Here is a 26,769-nt window from a genome sequence, read left to right on the forward strand (position 1 = left end):
CTTTGAAGCAATTCAAGTTTACTGTAGTTATGAGTAGATTAAAATTTCCACATATAAATATATATCATACCCAAATTATAAAGCTTTATCAAGATAACTTATTGAATCATATATTGCTCGGTTAATAATTATTATAAAATAATAAGTTTTTAAATTCTATTAGGTGGTCATATCCACATCCAGTATATTATCCAGTGTCTATTAAATAATATTTTCTATTCAACAATATGTTTCATTAATCAAATAGTATAAATAGTAAACTTTTTGTTTGTATTAGTAATGTATACAAAATTTAAAAATTACCAAGTTTATTAAATGATGTTCAAATGGTTTTACATTCACGTATGCTTGTTTTCTGACTAATAGTTTGCGGTTTTTTTATTTACCACTTAAAATACAATTGTCTGGGCATCTCGTCTCAACAGTCAACATTATAAGTAGTTGATTATCTTTTTTATGTAGACTGTAGAGTGCCTTTCTATTTACTCATTGTTTTCCCCATGACAGATACAATGTTGTAGGTCGTCATCAAAACCTGAAATTGCGTAGAATTATAGAAATACTAAAATATTGGTTCAAACATGGTATTTTATTCTTGATACGTTAGCTGTCCTGGTCCCGGTGCCAGTTTTTCAAATTTTCTACAATTCTATAAAATTTGAAAATTAAATTTTATATTTTAGTTGCCACCTCAATTTTAAGACTTCCACTAATCTACCATCCGATATCTATTTAGGGGGGGTTGATAGGGGTATTATATCGAAAAAACGACAACGGGAATAACTCAAGGTTTGTAGAATTGTCGGATTTTGATGACTATTTTTTTATCTGAAAGAAGAAAACTTCCTACAGCTCGCACAATCTCTAATTTACTATTTTATTTCAAATAATTGTATTAAAAAATTTGTAAAAAAATGATTTTTATCTTGTATTTTTTTAGACATATTATAAAGTTTAAGAATATAATATTGAAAAACAGAGATCTATGCGGGCTGTAGAATATTTCCTTCTAGCAATTAAAAAAAATTATGAAATTTGGTTGATTCTACAAGGCGGTATCGTTATTCCCGCAGAGTGTGTTTTTGAGGACAAAATGGCATCGGCACTGGGTGCTTTAAGCAATGTATGAATACGTACGTAGCGACTTGCAGCTATTTATATAAAATATATACATTATTTGATTGATAAAAATAGAATTTTTTTTTACACAGTTATTACCAAAGACCGGATTTATATGTTTTTACATATCGTTACTGGGTCTATGCAGTCTTATGAAAGTAAAAAATGTGGATGATTTGTTCAATTCTGAATGCATAGAAAAAAGTTTTTTTTACATATTTGAGAATATTTTATGGGTTAGAGAATATTTAACTCATTTACCATATTTTAGAATATTTCGTAAATTGTGAGAAAAAATTTGTATTTATTTTTAATTTTAATATTACGGTACCCAGAAAAAATTTTTTTGAATATTTACAATTTTTTATTTTATCATTTCCAAGTTTCCAACATTTTTTTATTTTAATTAATTTTTTTTTTCGTAATTGCTATTTTATGTTGACATTTTAAGTGTTTTAGTCGTTTTTGAACTTTTGAGGAGTGATACTTAAATTTACGCAGTTTTACCAACTATTCAATACATACATATTATTGTAAAGGAAATTGATAGCTGTTTGAAAATATAAACATTTTTTGCTTTCAGTTTCAACAGTAATTTACAAAAATGGTTTTCTTTATAATATACATTTACTGGTCTATCATGTCAATAGTACCACAACAACAAAATAACCGCCTGACGAATTTCTTCGTCTGGCGCCAAAATGAAGTACGTGGACGTCTGTGTCTCGGACTTTCCGGTTTCCGTACATCGCTGGTGACCTGCAGAACCTTTAGATTTGGCATTGATCGCCACCCAATCTCTGCAGGTGTCTCGCCAGTTAAATTTGAACGCACGGAGATATTCGACGTAGATACACAGAGCCTGCCGTCCAGAAAACCCTTGAAATCACAATGTCTCAACGATTCCGGTCTTCGTACATCACTGGTGGGGTTAAACTTTAGATTTGGCGTTGATCGCCACCTAATCTCTGCATGTGTCTCGCCAGCTAAATTTGGGCGTACAGAGATATTTGACGTAGATACACAGAGCCTGCCGTCCAGCAAACCCTTGGAATGATGTTTCGACAATTCCGGTCTCCGTATATCGCGGCTGTTGAGGTTAATTTTCAGATTTGGCGTTGATCCCAATCTCTGTCGCTTTGGCTGAGGGATTTGTACCCGTCACGGCCATGTTAGACATTAATACATATCTATACGACATAATATTTATCTGATAATATTATATTAACGGAGAAGATTATACGGAAATACGCAGGAATGAAAATTATTCGTAATGAACGCTAGAAATGAGTATTGACAAGTGGTAACTATGTGACACAGATACGAATTGTAGATTTTTCAAACATGCATGTACATGGCAACGATATTTTTGTTGTTTATGTAAATCTGAAAGTATCTAGATTTTTTAACATATTATAATTGTTATATGGGCACAATAATTATTTATTACAATTTTATTTTTTAGTTATACTGTTCAAGAATACAAAACTAAAAGTGTTTTTATTGTTTGAATAAAATCTATGATTTGTAAATTTGGGAAATTATACTATATACGTATGACCAAAGAAAATTAGAATATGCTCTTCTAAATATTTTGCTGTTTCGAATGGTTATGCGGAGTTGCGGTGCACAGTGGGATATTTTCATAAAAACCTGGCTAAAATATTATAATAATATAAAGATTAACCAAATTTTGAATTTTTCTTTTTTCTCTATGAAATAGAAACGATAATATCAAATCACACATGGGCTACGCATATGTATAAATGCTTATTATAAAGTGTACAATATTTATAAAGGTGCACAGTTAAACAAATCCTTTAATAATATATTGAAAACTGAAATCGTGATTTTTTGTAGTCGCAAAAAGATACTCTTGCGACCCTATGATATTTTCAGGGGTCGCATGTGGAATTGACTTGTTCAAGATCGTCAAGCAAATACCAATTAACTACGTTATGAATAGGTGAGTAATGTGTATATGTGTGTGCTTAATACTATAAAAAATAAAAACGGTAATAAGAGTTCTGGTAATAACATTTTGCTGTATTATTCAAGAGTGCAGTACATTATTACTGAATTACTCACGCACAAAGCGTATAAAAAATAACTATGGCCATTTCGGCTTAAAATATAAAAACATTAATAATAATATAATTTACAGCAACAAGGAAAAAAATTAAAATTCTAGTATCTACTCATCATTTGATATACATTATACGGTATGGTGTAGCGAGGTCTGGCCAGTTGATCCCTCAAGGGATAGATCTGTCCTACAAAAATGGTAATAATTTCACACGCACAGGACACGGAAAATAAAACACAATATGACAATACCCTATGGGCTATGGCGAATAGCGCACACACAATATATTATAATAAAAATTGGTAATTCGCAGTCACACAATATATTAATAAAAAATAATACGACGATAATAGCACCCGGTATTGACAATAATTATAATTTCACTAAAAGCCAAAAGGTGTACTAGAAAAATAGTGTGCACAGCTTGGAGAGTTTAACGATTACTTATACGATACTATTATAGTAAAAGAATAATAATTATACGAAAATTATATAACATTAAGGTATTACAATCGTTAAACTAAGGTTACCACCGAATTCGGCCGGTAAAATCAGTGGGTTAGGCATAACCGAGTTTTAAACAATGATTGTAAAACAGGCCCTAATACGCATAGGTGTGTGTGAGAGAGAGAGACGTGTGCTCGTGCGTCTCCATAAATAAATTTGGTACCTAGGTATCGCCGGTATCGGTGAGGCCAGTAGCGTCATTTGGGGGGGGGGGGGGGGGTTGGCAAGGTGGGCATTTTCCCCTGTCTGATTTTTAAAGCAGCCCGATGTACCCAATTGTGGCCGTTTTACTGCCATTATTATATTTTATTAGCGCAAAAACATGCCTATTTTATAATATTTTCAGAAAATATTATACCATGTACTAATAAATTATTGTCACAATGATACATTTTAACTAATTGATAGTTGGAATATATTTATATTTAGACGTATGAGGGGACGTACACATTGCTTATGTATGGGTATGTATTTATGTTTGTTTGTGTGAGTGTGTTTTATGAAGGAAAATGAATAATAATAATAATAATTAGTATCATAATCTCGTATGGTTTAATTTCTAAAATCTAAAATTAATACAAATTCTAAAAACAACAACCGATTGGCACTCTTATTAATTATCATTAATCACGGACGTCAGTTAACTTGCGACAGTCGAGTATGACGTATTGTGTTAATTTAGTTGAGTACCTTATTCTACCTTATTAATTAAAATTAATTTTTTTCGTGACGCGTGTTTACATTAATCTTTTAATTTGGGCTAAATGTCTTAAAAAAAATAAATGGGTGGTGTGGCTAAAAATATAAAATTACCGCAAACTGCTCAAGAATCGAAAATAATTCCTGGTATAGTGGTATGTTTAATAAACAGACAAAACTTGAGCCGGTAAGTAAGCAATAAAAAAAAATAGATTATAATTTAAGATAATATTAATTTGAAAATATATCGTATACCTATATAAAAGTAATAATAAAGTATAGGCTATAAGTGATGAATCAGGTAAAATTGATTTATAGATAATGCAGTTGATATATTTTCAAAAATAAAAAAAAAGAAGATATCCTAATAAATTACTAATATTTTTGTTTATCAATATAAATATTGCCATATAATAGTTTGTAGACTTTTAACTGATATAGGTATACAATTGTTTTTATAAAATATCTGCCACCTTATATTTAAAAATGATTCTTCTACCTAGTTAATAAAAAAGGTATCATAAAAAAATGTAAGTAGATAATATGTGGTTGTGAGCAAAGCGAGCTGTTTTTTTTTACCCATTCAGGCTGGTCAAAACCTTTGCCCCCCTCTATTGAAAACTGAAATGACGCCACTGGCGTGAGGGCCGCGTTAATTACCTTCGTGATTGATAATTTTAATAATTATTAATTGTAATATTATAAGATAGCATAACATAACATACATAATATTTACTGATAAATGTATATTATTTATACAACTATAATATGTCTATGTCCATAAATGAACAATAATGGTCAACAGATTAAGATGATATTTGTGAGAGTGTGAGATTGAGTTTTATATAGATTTGACTCTGCAAAGTCCGTGGTAAAGAACCTATATCTACATTCTGCTTGTTAATTTTATAATACAGTAGTTTCCTCTTATTGGACTCATTTGGGACTGGACCATTTGAGGTACATTAACCGAACGACTCAAATGAATCAATAAGGCAAAAGATCATAATAAAATGTAATTAAATTAAAAATATTTATTGAGATTTCAGCTTAGTAAATCAGTAATACATTAATTGTATAATATGTTATAAATATGACATGTAAATAGCTGATGTAACATGTAAAATATAGAATAATGTATGAGTTAAATAGAAAAATTATAATTTAAATTGTATAGGTATTAGGTATTACATAATATCTGTTTATTGAAATACATCATACCTAATACATTTTTTTTTATAGATATCCATCTATGTAGGGTTGATTGTGTTTTCTATTCTTCGTTTAGGTTAATAACCATTTACTCATATTATGCTTGATGTGGTTTTAATACGTCAGAATTGCTTCTATGCTGAATCCCCCTGCGCAGACTCTAAAGCTTTCTATAGTCTGCTTTGTTGACGGCGGTATCCCTTTAGGTTCTTCTTTGTCACTATCGGTAGTATCACTCTCTTTTATTCGTTTTGATTGAACTTCATCACAGATGTGCTCGGTTATGCAACCTATGTGTGAACTTGGTAGGGCAACACGCCGATATTAGCAGACATCAATCCAACCAATCAAACACGTTTGTTAGTTGATTGTTGAACATTTTTGGATATTATCTTTTGGTATCTATATTTAGTAAGTTTTGTAAATTTCGTAAGTTTGAGCTTTAAGCTTTTATAGTTTGATTAAATGATATGAAATAACTATACGCCTAATAAAAAGTACTTCCAAAGGTCCGATTTAAAAAATGTAAAGATGTTTGAATGCATAAACAAGATTACTTTGCATCCTGTGATACTGTTACAGTATTTTCTATTTTCATTAGTTATAGTTATTATATAATATGTGTATATTTTTTTTATTAAGAAATAAAATAGTTTTGGACAATCGGCATATGATAATAAATATTATGTACTTTGAATTTGTATGGCCCGCGAGAATTTTCCAAATTCTTAATGTGGCCCGCGGAAAGTATTAATTGGTGGCCCCCTGGTATACACTATACACGCGAGTACGCAACTCACGTCAGCCTTCGTTTAATTTTTAGATTATTCTTATCGCATTGGAATAATTACCAGATTAAGAAGATTTTCAAATACAATTCTGAATCATTTAATTTATTTCGAAAGAAATATAGACCATCGTGATTCCTATTTAGTTACTATAAGAAGTATAATTACGAATATGATTTTATTTTAAAAATGTACTCTGGAAGTGCGATCGGACCATCGCACTTTAGCACGAGCCGCCACTATATTACAATATAATATAGGTAATAGGTATAACCTATATGTACATATTATCCGATCTTATTATTATAAACTTCTGTATATCTTTCTGAATATCTGTGTACCTACTTCAACAAAAAGTATTCTTAATATTATAATAGAATAATTAAACAATTAATATATTATAAATACAATTCAACATTCAAAAACTTGATATCTTCATAACATGTTTAGGAAAAAGTGTCCCTATATACCTACCACATACGTCATAAATATTATCGAAATGAGATATACAATAACATCGATTATAACATTGTATAATATTATATCATATTTTATTTGTGTGAGTGGCGAGTGAAAAAAATATAGTCCAACAAAATTTTGTGTGAAACGATATTTGCATATTGATGAAAAATTCCTAGGGTTTGCAGCCTTGACGTCATCATATAAACGTAAAAAATAAAATTATTCTACAGCTTTGAAAATTAATAAAAACAAGAAAAAATACTAGAATACTAATTCTATTGATGTACCTATATTGTATGGACTTCTATAGAAACCTTACTTCTATAGGTATGACTGGTAAGTTGTGACTATAATTCACAATTTTATTGGTACTTAAAAAATCAGACAGTCGTGCCACTCGTACCTACCTATATTATGTAAAAGCAATAAAATAGGTGAATTACATAATATTTTTTAATGTTCTATATATAAATATTGAAACTGTTAATAAGGCAAAATAGTTGATAATCTATTGTTTATATGTGTGGTTACTAAGTTACTTATGTTTTTCTATATTTACTCATTGTTTTTACAATGACGGATATAATGTTGTAGGACGTCATTAAAACCTGAAATTGTATAGAAATATTAAAGCAATAACTAATAAGACATCAGTGGTTCTGAATAGTGAATAGTATTTTGTTATTGATTTATGCTTAAATTAGTCGTTAGTTATTAAATTAATACCTACGTACTTACGTTAGCAAATAGTGGTAAATTGACAATTGTTTTCGCCGAAGCTTTAATCGTTCTATAATCAGCGTCATTGATCTGCATGGTTAATAATAATAACTTTTTAAACTTTAAATCCATCTTCGTCCAATTACAAGAATATATTCCAAGGTTGACAGATTTTCTCTGCGTAATATAGTTTAATTATTATCGATTTAAATCAAAATAATGTATTTAAACCTATTGTTATATTTAGATACCCACTTTTAAATTAATATTATCAAATAAATGACAATACAGAAATAATTGTAAACATATGTACAAAATTCCAGTGCCGATCTTGAATAGGTTTACGATTTTATAAGTAAATGATTCTGTTGATAAGAAAACCTAATAAGCAAAACAAACTAATTATTTAAATACCTAAACCTACCAATGTATTACACCTAGGACTGATAAATTTATATCTAAATTAATATCTAATAAATTGTTTGTTATTAATTAGGTTACCATTAAGAATGAGTTCGACAACATTATGAATAAGCCTGAATTAATAGCAACATGCATCAACACAATAGGCTTCACAATTGAAAAATATAGTTTTACTTTCCTGTAAAAATAAATAAAAATACGGTACTGGTCTAGTTACCCCCGCCAAGAAAGCATTCTTCTGCCACTCAGGTTTGGTTGACGCGCACCACTTACTAAAATTAAAAACGGAAGAAAACTATTTGAAGCATTTATCATACTATATTTATAGCTTATACATTTAAACTAAATATTATTCAAAATTCAAGTGGTCGAAATAAAAATAGTTATATTATATGTGAATAAATAAATCGTAAAAAGTAAAAAAAAACTATACAAAAAAAAATACATTATTCATAAATTATGCAGGTGGCCAAAATTCTGATAGTCTTTCAGCATTTGATTAAAATGATCGTGTTCGTTTAATTTACTTCGTCACATAAACTCTGCCAAATAAGAATCTAGGAAGTTTCTCTTGACTCTTAGTCACTCTTCATTTCCGGTTGTCCCGTTTAGTTCCTACTTCCCTACATTCTGTGTGTGAGCTCGACTTATAATAGGATCCACAAAATTATATTTGAGGTATACTGTTGAGTGATTAAAAAGGCCAGTTCCTTGAATATTATAGGCTCTCCAGGAATCAAATAAAATGGTCGATCCAACTCGTATATTATGTTCACAAATTATTGGAAATAACGTATTTTCCGACCGATCGGGTACGACGAAGCATTCATTGTCTTCACGACATATTATGTCATCAAATACCCATTGCTGATTATTCGATCTACATTATTTTTACGTCTGACAAAAAAACTCTCATCGATCTCAACAATAGCACTACTCACCTGAGTACCTGCTATTTTTTAATCACTCTGAGAAAGTTTCCATACCCATAATTCTCGAATAAAGTTATTCAAATCTACTACAGTAGATTTACTCATTTTAAATTGACGTTTAAAAGTCCATTGATGTTAGTTCATGAGCATAACGATAAATTAAGTGAATGCAATAGTTGTTAACTTTACCTTAGCACTTTGAATCCAATTATTGGTCTTAACACCTTTTTCTGCTCGACACGATCTTTAATGACATCGCCACCAACCCCTTTGTACATTTAAAACCATTCCATATCCACATTCACTAGTCCTAGTTTTACGAATAATATTTGCGTTTTTCAAAAAAATTATTGCAGATGAATCATCGTCTACGTCACAAAATAATTGTCGGAAATTCGTGGTTTTTGTTTTAGTATTTCGGTATTTTTAGTATATTATATATATTTCAGTGATGAAGAAGACTGTGTTATAAGAATGAGTTAAGTACCTACTGACGCGGCTACGACGGTGGTGGTAGGTGGTCCGCGGGAGCCGGTCGTTGGTGTGGTAGGTCGGGTGACACTCGAGCGTTAAATTGACACAAAAATTTCAGTTTAGGTCTGAATTGATTTACTGTTTATTTTCCCGTAACGGGTACACGTGTGAAGATATAAATATTGGTTTACAACAAATAAAAGAATATCACAAAAAAAAAGAAACGGACAACTGACGGCGGCTATGTGACTGGATAGGTCGTTGTTGTCGTGGTGCGTGTGTAGTTAATCGAAATCTTTTTTCTAGTGACTAGTCTACGACGGCCGGTACTCGTTCTACGCGACTCGCCTTCCCGTCCCACCTTGTGCCTTTGTGGCGTGGTGGGGGAGTTGGCGTTGTCGCGCTGTAGCCCGTAGTGGCGGTTGACGAAAAATTGTAGACTGGTCGCTGCGGTACCTGTACTTTGTACTGGTGGCCGCTGCGTACCGTGTCATACTCCCCCGCCAAACCGTCACACGGGGTACACTTGTACCGGTGTCTGTGTGCTATTATGGGACGGGGTGGCTTGTACTACCTCTGGCTTTCGCTTGAGGTAGACTTGCCCGCGCCCGTGTGTGTTACTGGGGGTGTTTTGGGGACCCTACCGGAGTGTAGGACGAGTGAGTGTCGTCCAACTCCGGCATCCCCTCGAACGCCACCAGCCAATCTGCCTCGGTTATGTCCACCGTGGCCTCTGATTGGTCTGGCGACTCCTGGCTGGTGGGCTGTCCCGGCTCCTCGGACTTGTCGTCCTTGGATGCCGGTTTGTCCACCTCCATCGGTGTTGGGTTGGCCGGAGACGTGCCGGCTGCTTCCGGGTCTGAGGTTGGCGCGGGTTGCTTGGCAAGCCGACGTTGTTGGCTTGCCTCGCTTTCCCTGGCCTTCCTCTTTTCCTTCAGCTGCTGGAATTTCCGACGGTTCCGTGCCTGCTGCGCCTCCGTCCTCACCTTTCCCGTTGGGCCGGGGAGTACCCCCGTTTGCCTGGGTACCGGTGCCGGCTCCGCAGGTGTTACGGGGGCAGGTGTCGTTGCTGGGGGTGGTGGCCTTGTCAGGGACGGTGTGCGGCTGCCGGTTGTTGATGTTGATGGTGGTCGGTGTGGCCGCAACCTCCGCTGGATGTCCGTCGTACGGTCCGCCCAGCCCCGGTTGTAGATGGCCGCCCGCACTGGGTCCTGTAGGAGTTGGCGGGTAGTCATCCTCGCGACCTGGGCGGCTGTTCGCGGCTCATCCTGGCCACCGGATACCAGCCCCAGCCGTTGTATTAGCTCGGCAACCTGCTGCCACTTCTCCTGCTGTTGGCCGGTCATGTTGTCTGTAAATGATTATTATTACAGACAATTGTTTATTTAATGTTGGCCTATCGGTGCCCGTTTTAAGCATGACACATGTATTTTCCGCGGTGGTTGTTGGTCGGTTTGGAAGACTCCTTTCCCGACCTGTTTCGCCAGTCTTACCGGTCCCCACCACTTTGGTGCGAAACCGGCGTGAAAATCTTTGTGTGCCTTAGATAAGTGGTGTGCTTTGTAGTAGACTACGTCGCCCTTGCCGAACTTCACCGGTGTGCCGGTGTTCGTGCTTGGTTTTACCACTACCTTTTTGCCTAAAATACGTTTCTCCCGCTCTACCCTCTCTTCCTGTGTTTTTTCGATGTGTACCGGCGCCGCTTTAGACAGCGCCCAATCTCCGGGTCTCTTGCACTCTCTGCCGAGGACAAGGACCGCGGGTGGGTAGCATGTCTGTTCGTTGCACCTGTTCCGTATCGAAAATAGGATTGAGGGTAGTTTCGTGTCCCAAGATTTATGTTTGCCCGTTACTAGTTGTGCGCGTAACCCTTTTTTTAAATCTTGATTACGGCGTTCGACTGGGTTGGCCCTCGGGTGGTAGACTGGGGTCGTCCAACCCTGTGCCCCCCAGCGTTCTAGCGCGTTCATCATTTCGTTTGACACAAACTGTGGGCCGTTATCACTGAGACACACGCGGGGGTAACCGAAGCGCGAAAAGAACTCGCGTTCCAACGTTTCGATTATTGTTTTAGAGGTTGCTGTTCCTAAGGGGTAAGCCTCGGTCCACCTACTAAAACAGTCGGTTGCTACCAGTATGTACGATTTTCCCTTACCAGAACGTGGGTATGGGCCCATGAGATCGACACTGATAACTTCCCATGGTTCACGGGGGGTTCTTGGTTGCATTGGGTCGTTTGGACGTGAGTTTAGTGGTTTCGTGCACGCACATACGTGGCACGCACCGACATATAACCTGACGTCGTTTTTTTGACCTTTCCAATAGTACCGTTGTCGAACCGCCCGGTACGTCTCTTTCCAACCCGGGTGGTTGGATAAGACGTGATCGTGACACCTCCAAATTGCATGTTGTGCTTTGGTTTTTGGTATCACGACAGGTGTGTGGGTGCCTACGTTTACGCGTAAGAGACCTTCGGAAAAAACGTATGCGTTTGTTCCCGATTTTGTGCTCCTAGTGTTCCGCGCTGGCCCGTCCCACCTGTGACCGGCAACTACTTCGCGGATTGTGGCGTCTTCGGACTGCCATTTTTCGAGAGTCGTCGCGGTGAGTGGTGTGTCGTCACTAACGTGGTTATCGAACATGGAAAATATTCGGTCTGATTCGAGGTGAACACTGGTTGTCGGCGCTGTGGGCGCCCCTACCACTTTTTCCTCAAGTCGATCTTCGTCTACAGGTGTGCCCGGTGCCGGGTCACGAGATAACAAATCTGGTGCTTCGTTTTGTATTCCCGGGACGTGTACCGTACTAAAATCTAAATTAGCTAGTTGTAGTGACCAACGTGTTAATTTTGAATTTTTGTCTTTAGCCCTGTGTAACCATGTTAGTGCCGAGTTGTCGGTTAGGAGTTCGAAACGTCGGGTTTCTAGGTATGGACGGAATTTGTCTGTCGCCCAGATTATCGCTAGGCACTCGCGTTCGACCGCGGCGTACCTTGTTTGCGTTTCGCTAAACTTTTTGCTTGCGTAGGACACTATGCGTCTTTCCTCCGGTCTGTCACCCCGTTGGAAAAGTACCGCACCGGCTCCTATTTCGCTTGCATCTGTTTGCAGACAAAACGGTTTGCTATAATCGGGTGGCGACAATTTTGGTGATGTGACTAGCGCGTTTTTTATTGTTTCGAACGCGCGTTGTTCTACCTCTGTCCATTTCCACCGTACTCCCTGTTTTAATAAATTAGTGAGTGGTGCTATGGTATCCGCGTAATTATCTACGAACTGGTTGTACCAGTTGCACACGCCCAAAAATTTTCGTACGTCCCTAACCTTTTTGGGAACCGGAAAATTGTCAATGCATACCAATTTTTCCGGTTGTTTTAGTATCCCCGCCTGTCACGCGGGAGACCGGGGTTCGATTCCCCGCCGGGGAGCCAATTTGACGCGGCTACGACGGTGGTGGTAGGTGGTCCGCGGGAGCCGGTCGTTGGTGTGGTAGGTCGGGTGACACTCGAGCGTTAAATTGACACAAAAATTTCAGTTTAGGTCTGAATTGATTTACTGTTTATTTTCCCGTAACGGGTACACGTGTGAAGATATAAATATTGGTTTACAACAAATAAAAGAATATCACAAAAAAAAAGAAACGGACAACTGACGGCGGCTATGTGACTGGATAGGTCGTTGTTGTCGTGGTGCGTGTGTAGTTAATCGAAATCTTTTTTCTAGTGACTAGTCTACGACGGCCGGTACTCGTTCTACGCGACTCGCCTTCCCGTCCCACCTTGTGCCTTTGTGGCGTGGTGGGGGAGTTGGCGTTGTCGCGCTGTAGCCCGTAGTGGCGGTTGACGAAAAATTGTAGACTGGTCGCTGCGGTACCTGTACTTTGTACTGGTGGCCGCTGCGTACCGTGTCACTACTCCATAATGTTATATATGAACCTGCTGTTTTACCAATAATATATCATTAATTTTTCTGCAAGGATTTTTTCAAACACTATTCTTGAAATATTTAATAAGTGCATTTTACACGAATGCCAAACGTATATAATTTTCGTACCTTTTTAGATTCTTAGTGAAGCGAGGAAGCTAGTGGTTTTACAATGGTGTGTATTTTTTTTTTTTATCCTGTATACAAAATTTCTACCAGAAGGAGTGCTTCGATTTCAACATTCGATAATAACTATTTAATGTCACAGAAAAACCACAACAATTTACAAAAACCCGCTAAAAATAGGATTTTAATTTCTAACGCTTTGTTTAATATCACCATAGAAACCAATAAGACATTATAATATTATCATATCAATTTAACTTACAGGCTATAATAAATAATAACAATATAAAATATCCAGACTGACAAATCGTCTCCGCTCAAAATCGTTTTTCTTATACAATGATATTATATCATTGAATTCAAGTTTAATACAATCCATTATACATTGACCCACTTGTAACCTACTGTATAGCAGAGCGACATTCACCTACCCGCTTTTTTATAATGTGCAGTATATAGGTTATATAAAAAATTATTAGAATATCGATAACACAAGAGATGTAAGTGACAAGCGTCAACTAAACCTGAGCGGAGAGGGAATTCTTTCTTGGCGGGGGTCAACTAGACCAGTACCAAAAATACTTTGAATATATTATGTTGTTGTTACTTGTTTATGTAAATAATTTAATAATAATAATTCCATAATTTTAACTTAATAAGTACCGAACTGTAATAAAATTATTATAGTTACCATTTGACATGTAAACTATAGCCAGATGTAGGATATTATTAATGAGTGACAACTAATAAGGATTTTTAATTTTAAGTTAAGGCAGAATCCATTTTATTGGAAGTGATTCCAACAGTTTAAAGTATATATAATTTATATCTAGTATGTAAAATATATATAATTGTTAATAGTGGTGGGTGAAAAGGGAAGGGAATGATTAGAAGGATAGTTCCCCTATTACCTTTTTTCAATGTTTGAGATTTTTAATAATTAAATAGTGCTTGTTAAAAATTCAGCCATATCGCCCATTCATCCCCCCCCCCCTTATAAAATAATTTTACTGCCACTGATTGTTAAACCTATATTTATAAAAACCTTTTGGTCGTTTAAATAGTAAAGCCCAGTGAATTTAAAAAAAAAGTTATTTATGTTTATAGTAATAATTATAGAACATGTTTTAATTTTTAAATGTTTAATAAATTGGTCTAAATTATAAAAAAAAAATCAAAGCGATCCACACTGCATGTAGATACATCGGTAGTATGCCTTGTAAATTTAATACATTCATTGCTACGTTCAGAAGCTAACAAAGTATAATGAGGTTGCTATATGATGACCAAATTGTATTAATCATCGGTTGTTAGAGGCAACCTAGGAACTTTATAACATTAATTTCATCTTTATTATTATTTGGTTGTCATGGCAACTGTAACGTGTAATCGGTCAGAAAAATACAATTTATTATATTTTTAGGCTCCTAGCGTCAACACAATAACGTTACGGTAACGGTGTCTGTGTCGCACAAAATTATAGAATGACCCTCAGCTATAAGACATATACTTGTCAAATTATATCACTGTTATAGTCTTTACTTTTAATCCCACCTGGTCACCTCCCTACCACAATATGTCAATATACCTCCTAGATTAAATTTTCTACCACAAACCACACTCAAAGTTGGATAACAAAATGTTTAAAGCTCCAAAAAGCGATGACGGTCACTATAAAATAAAAAATTTGAATCACTTCAAAATATACTTACGAATCAAGTTGTTGTTGATCAAACAAAATTGATTTAAAATATTTATAATCATCTACAACATCATGATCATTATCTGAAAAAAAAATGTATATAACTGTCGGTAACTATATATGTAACCATGTATCCGCCGTGAGAACAAGCACGGCCGGGGTATATCCGGCGCATTCCGCTGCATGGACAGTTTTGAGCCACAGTGGGCCTGCCCGACCGCGCTCGGCCCCAAGGCGAGTCAGTCGTTGTCAGTCCAACAGAGCCTCCACAAATCCGTGTATTTTTTGTATTAACATAGTGTTTAAATTAAGTATAGTGGTTAACTACCTCACTGCGTGTTTCATTTATTTAGTTGTGTAGACGTACATAACAAAATTGACAACTAATATTGTATGTAAAAATATTAAAAAACTATATAGAACTTTATTAAAGGCATTACTTTGGTAGTTTGACGTTTGGCTCCTATTTGCGTAGGTACTGTGATAAATTTGATCGGTACAATTATTATAATGGTGTGAAGTGTGCGGGACGAGGGTAATTCAGTAATTGGGATTTTAGTCATTTTATTAGTTTTTGTGCGTAATCTTAGTTCTTATAACCAAAATATAATTATTCATTTATGTATTAGGTACTTTTTATCTTAAATTAGTTGCAAAGAATAAAAATTAATTACAATTTAAAGACAATACGGAAACAAACCATTTTTCTTCTACCTAGTGATTTTGTTGTATTCCCTGTTTTTATCCAACAACCGTAGAGTAAATTCTACAGTTTCTAATGACCCATATTCTTTTTTAAATAATAGTCAACATTTATTCTCACCTTTTTGAAGGTTTTCATTATACCCGATGTTCTTAAACGCTACAGCCAGTACTTCGTATTGAACAATTATCGCCCAACCGATAGACAATAATAATATATCGACCATCAATACTAAGTATACTGTTTTCACTCCTATTATTATTTCGAATACGTAAAACAGAATATAATACTTATTATAAGTGTTCACATCAACAGGATATCGCCTGTTTACAACGTTCTCTAAGCGCTGATTCTCAGTTTTGTGCGCTATGAATGAGTTTATTATTATTGGAAAGATAACCCATTCAATGATCACAAAAATGCAAGACTTGAAATATAAGTTTGTAAGTTGTAAAGCCTTGTTACGGTGTTTGTACAGTATTTTAATGTTATTACGACACTGTTTGCTCTTCAAAAATATTAAATCTGTAACGTCCAAAAGCTCCAAAATTGTTTTTCTGTTGATTATAAGTATGACCACTTTCCACTCAGTAAGGCAAAAATATGAATTAGAGAATATGATCAGAAATAAATCAATGTTGTCAGTAGTGTCTTCCAATTCAAACAAAAAGCCACAATTTCCAAAACCAATTAAACACTGGGTTATCACGGTTAATACAATCAAAGAAATACAGTAAACATTCCAACCGAATATCTTTTTGCTGTTTGGATCAAATATTTGATAAAAACCACATTGCTTTAAAATGTTTAAATTAATGGTGGCAGTATGATCATTACATGTTTCCATCAGACTTGGTTTCGTTATGTCCGTGCAATCTGTAAAAAAAAACATTCATAGAAAACTGTTAGTTTTGAACAGATAATGTGTTAACAATAATATTCAATGGATTAAGATAATAGCTTTTTTTCGCTTGAAGTATCACCACATAGGTGTGAACCGTTTGCACAATACTTACCGAGACCTTCCCCGCGCAACATAATTTATTAAAAAACAAAAATTTAAATTACATTACAAAATATAATGTAACGCACCCAATAATATACATATCATATTATTGTGGTCGTTTCGCCTTAAGGGATAGCACATAGTAATTTAGATATATAAATCAATGTCATACATTCTATTTAAATACACTGTGGGAAATAATGGGATCTTGGAAACCACATTCCAATAGGTCCTACAATCTCACCTGAACAGGTTCAGGAAATAGTAACCACAGGGCGAAATACCAAGAGTTAATATTTAAATACAGTAATCAAAACGTAGTACGTATTTCTGATTTTCGGAACAACCATTAGAAAAAGCCTACAGAAGAAATATAATCGTAATTATATGAATACGATATGATATATGGTTATTACTAATAACATATATACATAAATAATGCAAAGTATCTAAATATTAACGGATGACGTATAGCATATATTGAAAATATGATAATAGGATACGATTCTTGGAATACCAGGCGTGGGAATGTATCGATAATAAATTAAACAACGTCCTGTGAAGTCCACGGATATATCGATAGACTAGGGGGAAGTAGGAGAGCAGGAGGCCCTATAAAACCAGACCCGAAATGGCCTGTAGATTAGACGTGTTACACCATAGTACAGACGAGTATCTTCACGAGAGACAACATAGCAACTTTGTCAATTTGGACTTAGAGTATTTTATGCAGAAGAAATTTAATAAAAAACTTTTCAACAAGTCTAATTATTTTGTCAAACCTACCTGAGAAATGCTTACCAACGTCTTGCTACCTGCAACTTATAAACTAAGCAGTTAACTCAACTGCTAGTTTATAACAATAACATGCAATATAAACAACAATATAACAATGGGGGCATCATGGTTGCCGTGATCGCCTTTCCCTCCCGTGGTGCCATAGGATTGAGTGAAGAGTCGTGGTCTATGGCACCTCGGACGCCTGTTCGGTCCATTTTCTCTTAGCACTGCCTCAATCGCTCTTCATTCTGTTTCTAAGACTTTCGTTGACTCTATTGCCATGTGGTGGAATAATCTGTACAATTCTTCCACGTCAAATAGAGCCGTTGCTTTTTCAGGCTCATCAGTTGGGGACAATGTATGTCGAGTGCCAGCCCTCAAAGAAGTTCCGTGGTGTGAAGACGAGGCGAGTATGGATTTCCAACCTAACAGCGTCCAATCGAGTGTAATAAAATACAGCGTGTTCAGCAGAATCAGAGCAAGGACAGAGCATGCACTTGGGACTCGGGGCCTTGCCCATCCGATGTAGGTAGAACTGAAAGAACCCGTCATATTGTATAGGCCAGGGCTTGAAACCGTTTTTAAAACCTATATCAGAAACCAGTATAAACCGTTTTAAAACCGAAAACGAAACCGTAATCAAAAACGAAACCGTAAAAAATTGGAAACCGGTATTAAATTCAAAACCAAAATCTAAAAAAATTGGAAATCGTTTTTTTTTTCATTGACGTGTTTTCCATTAATACGCATAATATTAATACTCATAATACAATTGAGATAATTATTAAAATGTTGATAACCATTTCATTATTCGCAAAAGAAAATTGGAAACCGGTATACAAGACCGAAACCGAAACCGAAATTTCTTAATATCGGTATTGCTAAGTTGAAACCGAAATCGTAAAAATTAAAAACTGGTAAACAAAATCGAAACCGAAACCGAAATTATTTCAATCGGTTTCAAGCCCTGGTATAGGTGAGTGGTATCTTAGGGAGAGTCCGCTCAGCCCATCTCTCAACATCCGGTAAGACTGGTTTACTGCGATTTCGGTGAAGAACTCTAATTTATCTGCTACAGGCTTATCGTGATTTCTGACTTTCCTCTCTATCCTTTTAATTTTTTTGCGTGTTACTGGAGGTTTTCTGACGAGCAAGGCGGCGTCGAGCGCCGCTCGAACCCCATACCTTTTAGCCGAAAAGAGGTCCGCAGGAGGCATGTCAGCTAACATAAGGGTAGACTCGTCTGATACTGTCAGCCCTGATCACCCTGCTAACCTCTTTAAATTAGATTGGCTCTATTCTTTGCTACTGAAATGGCAGTTTGGGTCTCATAATATACAGCAGTTGGCTTTCAACCACAGTAAAGAAAAGCTTCTTTCGCCACTGACAGGGGCCATCGATATTAGGCATTAGTCTAGGGAGTTCTGTTGCAGACTTGGATGCCTTGGTTGCTACTGTTGTAACGTACCAATAGAAATTGTTCCAAAAAAAGTTACATAAATGATGCATCAAAATTCAAACTAAAAACTAGTTTAAATAATACTTATAAACAGTGTAACAAAAATGCACTTAAATCTAAAAAAATTTTCTCATTTTGATTAGGCACTGCTTATTTGGCATCCATATTAAATTTGGTAACCCAGATACACTATGTAAACAAAATCCAAAATAACTTCATACAATTTTTATGTTTTCAATGTCATATTTATAGAGCTCTTCATTCGCTATTGATTTTATTATATATTGATTGATTGTCCTGAATTACTGCAAAATATCAACTTAAAAATAAATCCAATAAACAGTCAAATTACGAATTTTTAGATTCTGAGCGAAGCGATGAATGTATTAATTTTACAATGATGTGTGTTTTTTTTTATATTTTTTTTTTTTTTTGTGTATGTCATCACCTTTTAGGACAGTAAAAGTGCTTGGATTTTCTTCAACAGTAACTTTTCTGATAGGAAAGTGAATCTAGTTGGTACTTTGGGGGGTCAAAAGTAAAAATTTCCAAGTAGTTTTCAAAAGCGACGTGAAAAACAAAAGAAAAATTAAGGAAAAACGGGAATTTTTACGCAAAATCTGTTTTGAGAAAATCGATTGTGGTTTTTGATGCAATGCAACTCTATAACAAATTACCGTAGGGACATGAAATTTTCACTGAATGTTTATAATTGCATTTCCTATACACCATTTTCAAAATATTTTGACTTATTTTGAGCTGTTTACGGACATTGTCAATTTCCATTTTTTTTAGTTTTTTTTTCTATAAATATCAATAAAATTTTACCTGTTGAGTAAAAAAGCTTGAAAATTTAATAGGAGGCACCTAGGTTATTGCTTCAAAGGTAGATGAAAAAAAATCAAAAATCCTTAGTCACAGTTTTTATGTATAAGCATTTAAAGTTCAAATTTTGACAAAATACGGAAAAATCACGAAAAATAGCAAACTATTTTGAGTTGAGAATTCATAAAAATTTTTCTTTTTAAATCTAAGATTTGAAAATGTAATATAAGATTAATCATAAGTTTGTCTACCTTTATCAAAAAAAAATTTCTACAAGAAACTTAAATTAAATTTTTATGAGCGTCTGAAATTTATATTTTTACAACATTTGATATTCACTCGATTTCTCATGTAACAATTTTCTTATTTTATTGTAATTAAAAAACGAATGACTGTAGATACTTGAAAATTTCACTGAATGTTTATATTAGCATTTTCTATACACCATAAAATTTTGAAAATATTTTGACTGTTTTTGAGCTGTTTACGGACATTGTCAGTTTTCAATTTTTTTAGTTTTTTTTTCTATAAATATCAATAAAATTTTATTTGTTGTGTAATAAAGCATGAAAATTTAATATAAGGCTCCTGATATATCGTTCTAATAGCACTTGAAAAATATTAAAAATACATAGGCACAATTTTTTTTTATAAGCATTTATGTTCAAATTTTGACAACATTTATTAAATTTATAATTTATTAATTATTTTGTAGTTAAAAATGTATAAAACTTTTATGGCTAAGGATTGAAAATTTAAAACAAGGCTCTACGTAAATAAGTTATATATAAATTACTTTATTCACAATAATATCATCAAATATACTTGGTAATATCATAGGCTGACTGACCGTTTTCGCTCAGAATCGTTTTTCTTATACAATGATATTATATCATTGAATTCAAATTTAACAACATCCATTACAGTGACCCACTTGTAACCTACTGTACAGCAGAGCGACATCCACTTATCCACCTTTTTTATATCCAACGCCACGCAGGCTTGCGCTAAGTATAAAAAGAAAGGAGCGCTTTAAAATTCACACATAGATAATGCAACACGCGAAAACTAACCGGGTATAATTACAGGAAGCAACACGATTTATCATTTTTGTCATTTTATATACCTGAAGCGCCACATTCCTAAATATACCACTATAGTTACTAACACAATTACACAAACCTATTCCACCGTTCATCAGTAAGTCGGTAAATCAAAAATTAATAACAATAATATATACAGTAATTAAAATAATCAGTAATTTAATAGTTATGTCTATGAGAATCCAAAAGTATAACTAATTAAGTTAAAAAGTTAAAATAAAATTAACTTTTTAACTCGTTAATGCTAATTATTATTATTGTTAATATTTAAAAAAAAAATTACTATAATAGCAATATCAATATATAGTAATATATAGTTATGGGCGACGGAGTGGCCGAGCGGATTAAGGCATTGGTTGCAACGCACACCGGCGCTGGTTCGAACCCGGCCGCGGGTGGCATTTTTCTTCAGTCAAGTAACGGTGTCCGGAGAGAAGTGCCCCCACCCGGGCATGGAAGATACCTACGGTCAGTGTTGTAAAAATTACTTTTTAAAAGTATTTGAGTAATTAAATAAAGTATTTAAAATACCACCCAAATGCTTTAAATAGTAATACTCAAATACTATTCAGAAGCATTTGAAATAATCTTCAAATATAAAAAAAAATTCTTTTTACTTTTTAGTTCTGAAATAATTTGTTAAAATCAAAATTTTGTTTATTGCATTTTAAAACATAATTAGTTCAATAATCGAAATTCTGATCAGTCATATTAGTTGCACCACAATAATGAACTTTTCTCCACTAAAGCTATATGTATAATATGGATATCTCATACCGTCATCGATCGTCGTCGACGATAAACGATAATGATAACTATTGATAATAATTTTCTTGGTAAATAGGAAGTAGGTACTAATAATTAGTAATACTATTTTCGTATAATTAAATAGTTATAAAGTATAATGTCCAAATAATAGATATAAAAGTATATAACACAGTTTTGGATCAAATAATATCATCAATATCATCGAGATTTGAAGGGGCTAGAAAAATTTTGGCAGATCTATCATTTTTTCTCATATGAACGACTAATTTCAATAAATGAAGGATGTTCTTTACCTGAAGATTGTTTTATTTATCTTAAAACTTGGATTCCAAATATGGAAATTGATGAATTATTGAAAATGGAGTACATTACATTTGCTAAATGTTTTATGGAACTTAAAAATGGTATAAACATTAAAAAGTTACATAACAAATCAGAACCAGGCGATAAAAATGATGACGATGAACTTCATGATTCTAGCAGTGATACTGAAAGTAACACGGATGCACCAAAAATTACTGCTTTAGATATTAAATTATTAAATTCGTATAATTTAATATCTGCCTTTCCAAATTTATACACAACATTTAAATATGCATGCACAATACCAGCAACATCAGCTTCATGTGAACGGTCTTTTTCTAAATTAAAGTTGATTAAAACTAGATTAAGATCTACAATGAAACAAAATTTACTTGAACCATTTATGTTACTATCATGTGAAAGAAATATTTATATAAACGAGGATGAAGCTGTTAACAATTATGCAAACACTTCAAAAATATTAAAAGAGGCATTGCTATTTAAATAAAAAAAAAATAGATTTTATAATATATTAATTTTATGTATAAAATAAGAGGATGTTCCTACTTTATATAGTAACTTTACTATGATAGTATATAATATTAATAATATTATAATTACCCTTATGACATTTGTAATTACATTGCAGTATAATATTTTACAATTCTTGCTTACAACTTTTATTTAGAATTGGTTTATAATAAGAAATTAAAATTTACTTTTTTGAACAGAAGAGTGTAGAAAAATTAAGGAGGGGGGGAGGGGGTATTATAATCTATGGGACGTGGGTGGGTACCAAAAAAATGTATTCACCCCTACATAAAAATCTTGTCGCCACGCCACTGAGACTGAGTATAAACTATATAATAGCCGTTAAGCAAAAGATTTGTACATACATATTTTGTTATTGACTTAAGCGAATAGTGATACCGACTACAGATGTATCTTTTCGATCTTCGTCGACAATAAACTGTCTCCTGGAATAAAAATATTTAATCGACGAAAACCGATACCAAATTGTATGTAAAGCATAAATGATAAATAACCAACGACGGCATGATATTTTTATTTAACAAGAATTATTATAAATACAAACAAATTAAGGATTAAAAGAATAAAAAAAGAGTATTCAATAAAAATGTAATAGTGTTCAATGGTAAAAAAAGTATTTAAAATACCATTCAAACACTTCAAAATAAAAATTATTTAAAAAAGTATTCAATACGGAAAAAGTATTTGAATACTTTTACTCAAATACTATACAACACTGCCTACAGGTGCCCACTAAAAAATCTGCAAAACCAAAAACACGTGTTTTACAAACCTACAATTTCCTCCCCTACAAACAAAAAACAAATAGCCAATGGTCATAGTTGCCGGGCTTCATGATCAATTTAAAAATATATATATATATATATAGCTACGGAATAATTTTTGTTTTTAAAATTCAAGCTCAGTAATTAGAGTGTGTCATTGTCGTATTGTGTTGTTTATATTTTAATTTATATTGAACATACCTCCTTTAAAAAAATGTTTGAACGTTGAATTCATCTTATATAAACATTTCTTATCGACTTACGCACGACGACTGACTACTGCAGGAAATATGTTTTAAGTGCATTTCTGAATTTTTTTATATATGTATGTCTAAATGTATATAAATGTGTATGAAGTGTATATAGTGTTAAATGATAGAGCATTTTTAGTGACCCTATTAAAAAATGTATGATTTAAATTAGCTGTCTCTACCAGGAAATTTTAACTTTAAGTTATGAATAATTTGGTAGGACAAGGAAACCATAACATAAATAATATAATTTTTCCCCTATTTAAGAAGGCATTGCGTGAGAACTTTATACAATGGTGTCATTTGTGAAGGGCAAGGTGGACATTTGCCCCTGTCTGATTGTAAAAACAGTCCAATTGTTGGACTGATTAACTTGATTAACTTTTATACCTAATAGGATTGAAAATTTAAAACAAGACTCCACGTAAATAGATAAATAAATTACTTTCTTCACAATAGTATAATCAAATATACTTATAGTAATATCATTGATTATAAATAATATTATAAGTATTTATTATCAATGGTAATATCTGCATAGGCTCATTGACTGTCTTCCCTCAGAATCGTTTTTTGTATACAATTATGATATCATTGAATTCAAATTTAACACGTCAATCCATTACACTATTACAGTGACTCACTTGTAACCTATTGTACTTGTACAGCAGAGCGACACCCACTCGCCCACCTTCTTTTTTGTTAATTTGTATTGGTTGGTTAAAACTTTTTTCCCCTCCTATTAAAAGCTAAAATAACGCCACGGACTTCATACAAAGTTAGTAAATTGGTAAATTGGTCCCTCGTTACTTATAGGCATAAACAGGCTAAACACTTAAAATTCATATCCCTGGAACTGTCTTCAACTACGATGTGTAACAAAATGTTTTAATTACATATAAATTATACTTATTAATATTTTATTTTTTTTTTAAAGATTGTTTAGAGTTATTGTTTTTTAGAACTTGATTTATTACTGCGATATATATAGTTTTATATAGGTATCTATAATTTAGATTTTATGTCATATAAATAATAATAAATTTGAAATAAATATTAATTGTTTATGATAATTTAACTTTTATTTATTGTATTAATATAAATTAATAAAAACTAAATTAAAATCAGATAAATAATCCTGATGATAATTAATAATGACTGTTCAACTAGATTACCTGAAACACACAGTATCTGCCTTTATAAACGGAGCCACAGAAGTAAAAACGAATAATATACACGTCTTATTGTATAAATAGTATAATAGTAGGTATATTACTATATATTTTTAATTTATTGGTATAAGATTAATGATTATTAAGTATTTAAGTATACGAATATAAGATGGAATTAGAAGATTTTAATAATTACACAGTCTACTAAGTACAAACCATCACAAGCCTGAAGGTATAACAAATTATGACGAATAACGACATATTAACGATTAAAATATGATCTATGTTTATTAACATTTTAGAATTTTTTCCATGTGTAATAAGTATAATTGTAATTAATTGTAAAACTGCTTTAACATTTTCAGTAAAATAATAAAATTTTTATTAATAATTAATAAGAATATTTTATTATACGTCATTATAGCTCATAAGCTCACACGGGGAGTATTCTATATCCGTATTAGGTATTTAGGAATTTAGGTATATACTAATATACTTATAATTACTCATTAGTAATTAAGAGAGATATTGTAACATTATAATTTATCAGATATTTTATATTTTTATCCTTAAACTGTCATAATGCGTTTTAAAGTTGAATATTAAAACTAATTATAAGGGAAAAACCAATAAAAATGCAATATAAAATGTATGACTATTGACTGTATGACCCAAATAAGATAATTAGGTATTTAGGTATATAAAAACATCCTACCTTTAGTTTTGAATAACTTAGTAAAAAAAATAACCAGCTGTTACATATATAATTTAAAGTAGGTATACATTTTTCATTTTAAAACAGTATTATGTGAGAATTTTTTTTAAAAAATAATAAACAAAGTCGTGACTATGCGTGTTACGATTCAAGGTTGAATGATGCATGTTTACTGCTCCAAAGGATGATTGCAGACCCAAAAGAGTAGCTCGGTGTGGAACAGTGTTTGCATTCAGTCATGAATGTACTCTGAGTTTACGCACCGGCCGGTGTCACAAATTCACGGATGGATGGCCACCCAGGATTTTTAGTGACAAATCCTTGCCACACATACACACACGGGTTCAAACCAACAGTACCCTCCCCACAGTAGCAGGTTAATGACCTCACTTGTTGTCAAAGCACTCAAAGCCTTAATTTCAAAAAAAAAAGACCCCAAAAAAACCCATACATCATTGTAAAACCAATACTCATATAAGTTGCTCCACTAAAAAGGTGGGTAAGTGGATGTCGCTCTGCTGTACTGTAGGTTATAAGTGGGTCACTGCATAACGGATGATATTAAATTTGAATTCAATGATATAATATATTAATATCATTGTTTACGAAAAACGATTCTGAGCGGTGACGGTATGGATATTTTATATTATATTTATATTGTTATTAATTATTATTAATACGGTAGCCGGTAAGTTGAAGTAATATTATAATAATTATATCAAAATAACTTAAATCGTTAGTCTTGGTTATTTATAATATGTAATTTCCTCCAAATTACTAATTAGAACATAAAATAACTAGGTATAAAAAAACTGTGTTTTTATATTTTTGAGAATTTTTTTGTTACAGAACAACCTACTTACATGTAACCTTGTTGTAAGTTTTCAACCCTTAGCTGTAAATTTGAACATTTTATAAATTTTTAACTATAAAATCATTTTTAAATTTTAAATTTGATAAAATATGTTGTCAAAAATCGAACTTTAAATGCTTATATAAAAAAATGTGTTTATGTATTTTTAATATTTTTCAATTTGTTATTTAAGCAATATATCAGGAGCCTTTTATTACATTTTGGCGCTTTTGGCCCAATAAATAAAATTTTGTTGATATTTGTAGAAACAGCTCTAAACAATTGAAAATATTTTGAAAATTTTATCAAGTTTTGAAAATGCTTATATAAACAACCAGTGAA

The 26,769-nt window shown here is 33.1% G+C and overlaps 2 protein-coding genes across 2 annotated transcripts; both read right to left on the reverse strand.

The window, feature by feature from the left end:
- Nucleotides 1-7,412: 7,412 nt before the first annotated feature.
- LOC132942337 (uncharacterized) lies at nucleotides 7,413-23,671 on the reverse strand. Its single transcript, XM_061010648.1, has 7 exons — nucleotides 23,638-23,671; nucleotides 15,997-16,752; nucleotides 15,184-15,256; nucleotides 8,095-8,194; nucleotides 7,849-7,974; nucleotides 7,612-7,770; nucleotides 7,413-7,481 (listed from the first exon to the last, which is right to left on the reverse strand). The coding sequence occupies exons 1-7, from the start codon at nucleotides 23,669-23,671 to the stop codon at nucleotides 7,413-7,415; spliced, it is 1,317 nt and encodes a 438-aa protein (XP_060866631.1).
- Nucleotides 9,558-13,275, reverse strand: LOC132943368 (proteoglycan 4-like). The gene is made up of 2 exons (XM_061012335.1): nucleotides 12,779-13,275; nucleotides 9,558-10,773 (listed from the first exon to the last, which is right to left on the reverse strand). Exon 2 carries the CDS (start codon nucleotides 10,766-10,768, stop codon nucleotides 10,040-10,042), a length of 729 nt encoding a protein of 242 aa, XP_060868318.1. The 5' UTR covers nucleotides 10,769-10,773; nucleotides 12,779-13,275; the 3' UTR covers nucleotides 9,558-10,039.
- Nucleotides 23,672-26,769: the final 3,098 nt, after the last annotated feature.

This window comes from Metopolophium dirhodum, chromosome 4 (genome assembly GCF_019925205.1).
Source record: "Metopolophium dirhodum isolate CAU chromosome 4, ASM1992520v1, whole genome shotgun sequence".
NCBI classification, from domain to species: domain Eukaryota; kingdom Metazoa; phylum Arthropoda; class Insecta; order Hemiptera; family Aphididae; genus Metopolophium; species Metopolophium dirhodum.